Source organism: Polyodon spathula, chromosome 1 (assembly GCF_017654505.1).
Source record: "Polyodon spathula isolate WHYD16114869_AA chromosome 1, ASM1765450v1, whole genome shotgun sequence".
NCBI classification, from domain to species: Eukaryota; Metazoa; Chordata; class Actinopteri; order Acipenseriformes; family Polyodontidae; genus Polyodon; species Polyodon spathula.
The window spans coordinates 30,779,435-30,788,994 of NC_054534.1; the positions used below are offsets into that span (position 1 = coordinate 30,779,435).

At 35.9% G+C, this 9,560-nt stretch overlaps 1 protein-coding gene across 2 annotated transcripts in view; it reads left to right on the forward strand.

Annotated features, from left to right (window-relative positions):
* The window catches only part of LOC121317184 (transmembrane protein 8B-like), an 83,350-nt gene extending 74,300 nt beyond the window's left edge, over positions 1 to 9,050 (forward strand). For both annotated transcript variants that reach the window (XM_041252853.1, XM_041252861.1), the window contains exons 10-13: positions 1,641 to 1,819; positions 3,059 to 3,205; positions 4,310 to 4,426; positions 8,138 to 9,050. In XM_041252853.1, the coding sequence (XP_041108787.1) occupies positions 1,641 to 1,819; positions 3,059 to 3,205; positions 4,310 to 4,426; positions 8,138 to 8,473 (779 nt within the window). In that variant the 3' untranslated portion in view covers positions 8,474 to 9,050. The remainder of the gene's footprint in view (positions 1 to 1,640; positions 1,820 to 3,058; positions 3,206 to 4,309; positions 4,427 to 8,137) is intronic.
* Positions 9,051 to 9,560: the final 510 nt, after the last annotated feature.

Genomic DNA, 9,560 nt, shown 5'->3' on the forward strand with positions numbered 1-9,560 from the left:
GAAAGTTTGGCAGATAAGAATTTCATGAATGAGGTAATAAAATTCTTAAATACTGTACACAGCAATAACTGGTTGGCAGTGTGTCCTGGTTTAGCCAATGTGCAAACAATATAAAATAAATAAATAAATAAAACGTGGCCAAATTCAAACATTGCAAAACACAAAACTACACATTTCAATACCTCAGTGAACACAAATAACACAGTGCAATAAATAAATAAAATAACTGATCTAAACAGAGACACAACCAATCAATTAAGTACGCAGAATTAAAAGACAGCAGGTAAAAACAAGATGTTTAAAATAGGCAGCATATTACTAGAACAGGCTAAATATTGCACAGTTCCAGAAATAAAAAAGCACATTCAGATAGTTTAGTTCCAGTAGGCTGCAACAGAAAGAAAAGAAATGAAAGTCTTTTGTAGTATAACAAACACAATCTCATAAGTCCACAACGGAGGTCTGTAGATCCAACTCGGTAATCCTGTCTCTGAGGTAGCTTAATACAGGACAGGCAACACGCCGGGATCCAAACAGGAAATATAAAACAAAACAATAAACACTGATTTGTTTCAGTCCCGAATAAAGCAAAAACAAACTGCAGTCCAACAAACGCTATATCCAAGTGACAAACAAGGGAGGAAGACACGGTCCTTTATCCTGAAGCAGGAAAAAAGTAAAACAAAAATAAAAAGCAACAAACTTAACAGTTCCTCCTCACGCCAGTCTCTTCCTCTTCCTCAGTGTCAGTCACCTCACTTTTCTCTCCAGCGCTTCCTCTCACTCCCTCCCTCACTCCCTTCCTCCCTCCCTCACTCCCTTACTCCCTTACTCCCTTACTCTAGTGTGCAATGCAATGCTACCTCTTTGATGTCCTCCGGGCTCTCTATTAAAGCACAACATTCATTGTCCACAGCCGGTGGCAATTAGTTTCAGGTGAGTAAGGGACCGTGGCAAAAGGAAAAGAAACAAAAAACAAAGGGCACTACATTAACCACTGTTCAAGCAGGTAACTTTGACCACAGGTTTCAATATAGGCCCCCAGTGACTGTATTCCATATATGGTAATCAGCAGACCCTAGTAACAATTGCTTAGTAAATAGTAAATGATATCAAGAAAGAGCTCAGCTTTGAAAAGTTATTTAAAAAAAAAATTAAAGCTGAGTCCAATGGATGTGTGTTCCTAGTTATGTAACTGCAAAGCTACAATATTTTCTAATTTAGTTTTCTAGTTTAAGTGTTTTTGAGGTTATTTGTTTAGGACATCATCAAATCTCAGCTCAACAATACACTTTTTTCCCCATAGAACCAGTGTTAAAGTCATGTAAAATTACAAAGTGTTTGGCCCAAAATTGGAGACAAGGGCTATGGACAAATATCAGCTGTTTTCTCTGACTGACAACTACCATTGATCCATAATGTTCAGATTTCCAAACCTTTCAACATGCTCTCTCATCTCTTCAATTAAACTTTGTGCTTTGGGCTTTGCTTTTCTAAACAGCTCAGTGTACACGTTATATAGAGCTCATGTTCACAGCTCACTGTTAATTCTGTCAATCGCCATCTGGGATGCCTAATGGACATTACCAGTAACACAATACTCTTCTTTATCATAACTCCAGACTCCTTTTCTGTTCTAGGGTGGGATGGCTGGGGCTGCACTGATAACTCAGTGGCATACTCCTATGGATTTCAACTTCTGTCCACTCTGCTGCTCTGTCTTAGTAACCTGATGTTTGTCCCTCCTGTTGCTATAGCCATTCGGAGTCATTGCTTGCTTGAGGCTTCTGTCTACATTTTCACCATGTTCTTTTCTACTGTGAGTATTCCAAAGAAATGTGATATGAGTAAATAAATGTCAGCTTCTCTTACACATTTGTGAAACAACAGTACATTTGTGAAGGTGCATTTAGTAGTCATAAAATCTTAATAATAACAAGAAAAAAAACTGAATGCATAGATTGTTACACAATCAAGAGGTCTATAAATGGAGGAAGCACAGCAATCGATTCCATGTTCCCTCTGTTTTAAAAGGTGCTTGGCTTGAGCTTTTTTTTAAATTGTCCAAAAACTTAAAATAAGATGTCGCCAATTGTTACAGTGCATTGCATAATTAGCATCCATTTAGGTTAGCAATGTAATCTACAGAGTCAAATAATTGACACCCAGTTACAAATACAAAAAAGAAACCCAAAACTACTTGATTGAGCTCTATATTACATAAGAACATCAGAACATAAATTCAAGAGCAAGAAAAGGCCAGTCGGCCCACCTATGCTCGCTCGCTTTGGTGCCAGTGTGGTCCAGGAAAAAGTTAATAGGGGAAATGAAACCTCTGGCAATCCATGGCTAGTATTATGGTAAGGGGATTTTGATTGCACAGTAAAGTGAGTGTAATCTGGATGATATTGGTTTAATATGTACAGTATAAAAGATCTGTGGATATTGCGATATACTGCCCTTCAAGTGCATGCATGATTGTATCTGTATAGCTTTGCTCTCAAAATAGTGGCAGACAAAACACTTCAAGAAAAACGACTTATAGACTGGTGTGACTTGTACACTATTTTTTATAGTACATACTTCACCATTGCTGTAAATTTGTTTCTTTATTAAACAACAACAACATATTTCAAAACATTTCTGTCTTTGACATGTTGTAATGTCCAATATGGTGCTCAAAGTGTTTAAACCGCTGCAGTGGTTCTTAGCTTGTTGAGGTGTGTTTTAAATGTGCTTTCATTTGTGTAGTTTGGGTGAAGAATAAAATTATTGGGAAACCCGAGGTCTAGGGTGTCCCAATCCTGGTTTTTCAATATTATCTTGATTGATATTTTAATGAGGAATAGAAAGGAACGCATTTGAGAAGTTGTTCTTGGCAATGCATAGAATAGATGCTCTATCTTGTGACAGTGTGGATTGAATGGAAATGTATAGGTTTGGAAGTTTTGAATAAATTAATTTTTTTTTTCTACAGCAAGCTGGCTTATTGTATTTGGAATATTATTGAGGTCTAACAATATTATTGAGGTCTCTCTTTCCCTTTCTTTTTGTTTAGTTTTACCATGCCTGTGACCAGCCTGGGGTTGTGGTTTTCTGCATAATGGAATATGATGTTCTGCAGTTCTGTGATTTCCTGGGCTCACTCATGTCTGTCTGGGTCACTGTTATATCTATGGCAAGGCTGCAATCCATCATCAAGCAGGTGTGCTTTTGTAACTACAGCTGCTATTAACCCTTTGATTCCCAAATTTGTGTGTCAGGAAATTCTGGAATTTAGACATTTGAACTAATTTGATTGGCGGCTATGGTGTTCAGTTAGGTTGCCCCAGGTGAACATTATAAACCTCCAACCTGTCACAGCTGAAATGTAACGTGCTTATGGGCCTCTTGCTTTCCAAAAGGGACAACAGAAAATGCATTAAAAAAAACTGTTCAGGAAAAAAGCTGGGGATCAAGCTATGAACTACATTTAATTATTTAGTAAAATTTGGATCAGAGTACTGTAAAGACGGTCTAAATGATTAAAGACGGTCAGATTTACCTACTTGTGTCTTGATATATATATAGACATATATATATATATATATAGCTCCCTGAAACATGGGGGGAACTAGTTGCATTCAATACAAATGAATGGCTGATTGTAAAGCAATCCGAGTACCTAAAAAAGGTGTCATATTTTCTTGTTAGCCAATAGTCCTATTCTTTCAAACTCATACTTCCACATGTATTTATTGTAACTACAGATATTTATTCCTGAACTAATCCGAATGGTGACTGGTGTGTTTGTGCTTTTGCTGTGCAGCATTGTATCTCTGTAATGAAACAGCATGCCAGGTTTTCTATTGTATACTGTTCCAAGCTGTGACTAATCAGTGGACTGAAAAAAGTCAATTTCTGCTTTCTTTAAAGTGAAAAGTCTTATTAAAACACTGACATTTTTTTTGTTTGTTTTCTAAATCCTACATAGACTTACACAGATCCAATCAGCCACTCAGTTACACCATGAACCAAGATGAATAGCAGCTGCCAAAGCCAACTGGCAGTAGTGCTTTCGAGGGTGGCATTGTGTTGTGAACTACAGTGGCAGATCAAAAGTCTTTGCCTCTCTCTTTAGGGTTGGCATTTTCTTCAGTAACCTGCTGACACATAGTAATACTTCCTGCTGGCACACACTGATTGACTGCTGTCCAGAAACTTACAACTCAGACAGTAGGCCTCAAGCCTTTTCCACGGCAGCAGTTGTGTTTCCAGTCTGCCTCCATTATATCAGCTCTTTAATGCTGTTCTTGATTTTTCTTTTAAGGTCCTCTACTTACTGGGTGCTATGGTGCTTTCTATGGCCCTGCAGCTTGACAGACATGGACTATGGAATCTCCTTGGACCTAGCATTTTTGCCTTGGGGATAATGGCTATTGCTTGGGTAAGGGCAAAACCTGTGTCATTTTTTAACAATAGACAACTATGAACTATTAACATGGCAAACTCTGATTTGGCCCTTTTATTGCAAAACGCTGCCAGACCATGCTTGGTATACGGCACTGCATCCAAATGATGTTCAATTGATGTTACATTGTCAGATAGCAGAGTTCTAGAACATGATCGTACACCATGAGTACCAATGAAACAAGCAAAGTCAGCAGTGCTACTGTGTTTACCAACTGTCAGGGAAGGATACTTTTAAGCAAAATGGGTATACAGAGTAATTTTGTGTTATTTTGTAGGTGCGCTTTAATAATTCACCAGATATTAATGTATTTGAATCAGCACTGTGAATAGAAGTTCAAAATGCATGAACTGAATACTCCTTCAAGCTTCTAAATACAGTTTAATGAATACCCATGGTGACAATAAACTAGATGTCAAAAAACTATAGGAAAACAGTATAATATTGCTACTTGTGGAATTAGTCTGAACCACTTACCGGAAATCCTATTTGAATGTAACTATTGTAAAAATACATAGAATGAGAATGGGTAAAGTTATAAGACCAAAACAGCAGTGTTATTTTTTTTATTTATTTTTTCCCAATCAGGTCCTAAATTAGTTAATTGACTCTTAGCACTTCAGGACCTGCTTGGAATAAAGATCTGGCTTGGAATTGGTCTTGATGTTTGAAGTTGTGCACCACTGAGATAGAGGCTCCCTTAAAAACAATTAGCGCAATAGCAAAGAGCAGCAAAAAGCCATGTGCATGGTCTGTTTCTGATAAATCTGTCAAACATTGTACATGTGGATTGATTCTAAGGCCAATACACCATTTTTACATTGGAATCTTAACCAAGCTTTGCAAAAATCAAAGAGGAAAACCTCAGGGAAATAAGGAAATTAGGGAAATAAGGAAAATAAGATCCTCATGAGAACCCAAGAGGGCAGAAATTTGTCCCTCCTGTTACTTGTTGCTTTGAGTTAAAAATCTGGCTTCCTTCTCCCTGAATGAAATCAATTTGCATAGTTAGTCAATTAGATAATTGCTATGCAAGTAGAAGCACCTGCTTTGACATGAATATAATGGATTGTTTGGAGACAGAGAGAAAGGATGTAATTGTGTGTTTCATTTTGTTTCAGTCTTTTTTTTTAAATGCAACATTAATTATTATCTGCAGAGGAATGTGTCAGCTTCTTATTAACTAAACCACAGAGGAGAGCATGACAAACTGATGATCATCTTAGAGTGTTGCTCCATGTATAGCTATGGCAAAGTTTTGCACCCCCCTATATAATTAACACATTTTGCTTCATAAATGTTTCTGTGCTTTTTAAATGGTATACAACAGAAAAACGTCTACAAGGGAAAGGCGTAGTGTTTACAGTTTTACAAAATGTGTGTTAGGAAATGCTAGATTTAAAAGCAGAGATTCAAACGTTCATTTGAAATGAAATGCAGTCGAGGTATTCTAGGTAGGTTGCACCATGTGAATATTAATTACAGACCCTGGCCCGTATTGAACTCCTCCAACCTGTCACATACCATTGTTTATTGGCCTGTTGCTTTTCAAAAGGAACATTATTATTTCCCTTTCTAGTTGCCTGGAAACAACATTGAGGGCAAACCTGAGAAGTATTTTTGTATTGTTTTATTATATATATATATATATATATATATATATATATATATATATATATATATATATATATATATATATAATATTATACTTATATATATAGATATTCTATATATAAAAAATGCAATGAATACGTTAATGCAATGAATCAGTGTTGTGTTTATAAATCAGTACTACTCAATTATAGTTACAGTTCCTTTTTATGAACTTGTCATTTTTTTTTTTTTTTTTTTTTGTCAAGGCCTTGCATTTTCAATGTTTGCTGAGATTCGCAAATTAGATCACTCAGCTAGAAAGTAACAATCTGTTGGGGTTTTTTTCTGAAATACTGCAATTCAACAATAAATCTGTTCACTTGTCACTGTAAAGCATTCAGCTGTTTAAGGTAAAATGAAACTAAAATACATATTATTTATTGATAAATATTCTGGAAATATGTCATGTCAGATTAGGTAAAATGTGGGTGTATATCAATATCTATTTATATCAATGTTGTATTGTCGAGGTATAATACCTTAAAAGAATCTATATCTTTATACATATTATTGTATACAGTGTTTTTATATAGTGCTACAGACACAAGCCCCCATCCCCCATAATGTATATTCTACTCATAAAAACATTGTTTAAACATTAGCTCTTAGAAGATGAGCAAGTATAAATAATCCCAGCTTAAGTCTGCCAACATTAAATAGAGAGAAGTCATTGTTTACAGTGATTGAGTAGTTTTGTAATGTATTTATTGTACACTACTGCACAATACTGCCCATTGCAAATAATCTAATTAGTCTTAATTAGGGCTCTCGCCTTCAGTAGCTAATTTATGGAAATTCAATTTTGTATGATCGAGCTGCACAGCAATAGCTGCTTTTCCTAAAAACTAGAATTAATGTTCTTTCAAACAAAACGACAACCCTGAGCATAAAACAAAAGCAGAAGGAAGGTGTCAGAAGTTGAGGGTTATTTATCTGTTTTTCACATGTTTTTGCACAAAAGAGCCAGTTTCCCAAAGTTTTGGTATGTTTAACATACCTGTTGTCATGAGAAAATGTATTTGAAACAAACACTAGAAATACTTTTGATTCCATGGTGACTGCACTCACTTATTTCTATTCAAATCCATCAATGTGTTTGTATGTCATTTATTACATAGTTACTGATATCACAATCTACTATTCATTTCTATTTAATCCATCAGGCATCAAAGTATGGAGTTTATTTATCCTTTTTCCATTTATTCTTCTTTATTGCACATTATCTAATCTTATTCCTTCTAAAACTAAACATTTTAGGTCATTCATGTTATGTTCGTTTGTTGGAACGTGTTGAACAATTTTTGCATGACAAGTTTCTTATGAATGAATATCTATTTTCTGTATTTGTGATTCCACTTTTATCTTTACAACTGTATTTGCATACTATTAATGCGCTCTTACAGGTTTTAATGTCCTTTCAATTTGCTTCCCTTCTAAAAGCCACTACCAGCCCTTTTGGAAATATTATATATATATGCTGCTTCTTGGATAACAAGGCCTCTGGAGCATCATAGGGGAGCAAATGGGGATTTGAGAAAGCAAAATGAAAACACTGTTAGCTAATTACCTCCACATATTATATAATAATATTATGATAATTATATACATCGTGAATAATAGCCATCAGATGCTAATGCTGTATGCTGCATTGTTTTACTTCTTTCATCTAGGACAAAATACAGAAGGTCGAACAACCTTTGGGAGAATGTAAACCAACTAGACTGTCAACAATATGATAGAGTGCTCTGGTGGCAAAGCCATGGAAAAGGGATGTAAACGGACGATGAATATAATGAATGATACTAATACTAAAAAATGTAATACAACGAACAAAAGTTTTTCAATGATATTAATGACATGAGGTGCGTTTAGTATAACTGCATTTACTGCATCATCAGTGAGTGTTGTACAGTCATGGATGAATGGGAACTACAATGGCAGCACAGGTCATTAAATGATCACTCAGGCAGGATTTGCAGTAAATATCAATGCTGCACAAGTAAAAGCTCATTCTTTTCTTTTTCATTTGTACAGACTGTACGGACAATCAGAAGACGCCGCTGCTACCCACCCACCTGGAAGCGTTGGGTTTTCTACCTCTTCCCTGGCACTGTGATCGCCACCTCGGCTGTGGCGCTGTATGCCTTTGTGGAGACCGAGGAGAACTACTTCTACATCCACAGCATCTGGCACATGCTGATTGCTGGTAGTGTTGGCTTCCTGCTTCCCCCACGTGCCAAACATGATAACAAGGTCCCACCTATTCAAAGGAGGAGAGGGTGTGGCTACCAGCTGTGTGTCAACGAGCATGAAGAAATGGGCTTGGTTGATCCAGCCGTTGTGTCCATTAACAGCATCTGTACAAGTTGATATCCTTGGCTTTAGAGACTCATATTGCCTTCTATTATGAAAACAGGAAACAAAGCCAGACAACTGAAGAACATTGTAAATAACCTACAAGGATTTGTTTTTTAATATTATTTATTAATGATTTAATTTTTTTTTGGCAAAGTATAACTGTTTTTACAGTGTTATTTCTTTAATTTAAGCTAACCACTGCTGCTATTTTCACAGTGACTGTAAAACACTACTTTATTATTATTCTTGTTAATGTGTTTTACTACTAGGTTAAAAATATATAGACCAAATGTTTGACTCTTATTTGGAAACACAGGCACGGCTTTCCTTTTGGATATCTCTTTTTTCAATGCACCAGCCGTCACAATGTTTTAAAGTAAAGTTTTGTTCTGTAGTATGTTTGATAGTCTGTGGGATTGCAGTTTATTGCTTCTGCGGGTGTTGCTGTACTTGTGATGTTGTGCTGGATATGGGAAGGCAGCTGCCTCCACACAGAAATATTGCGGCTTTGTTTCAGAGTGCCCAGAAAGGGTTTATATGGTGTGCTGATGCTGACTGGATCTCCTCTGCGTTATAATGGTAACAGTGACCAGAAAAATTAATAAACATTTTACATTTTTTTTTAATGGTCTTTTTCATTGTTCTTTCAATGTAATATTTGGCATTATGTAATTACAAAGGCAGTTATTTGCAATGTAGTTACAATTCCACTTGGAAATATAACATGAATGTTTTGTTATATTAAAAAAAGAAAACCATTTTTTATTTTATTATATACAATGGGATACTAACAAAAAACTATATAATAGCTCAAATGTATTCTTAAAAAAAACAAGACATGTCCCTACTAGATTAGTGTTCTACAGTAGGCAGATGGGAACAGCCCTATCCCCCTACAATTCTCAGGGGTAATGCAGTTCTCAGTCAATTCTCAGTTTCAGCTGGGAGAACTTTCTAACTCTGGCCCTACTCAATATTTGTAATATACCGTCTACACTCTAAACCCACGCTCTCAGCAAACCAACCCAATAACACAACAGAAAAGAGTACCTAATTTATCACTTCAACACATTTGTTAATAAGATGCCAGTGTGCTTTC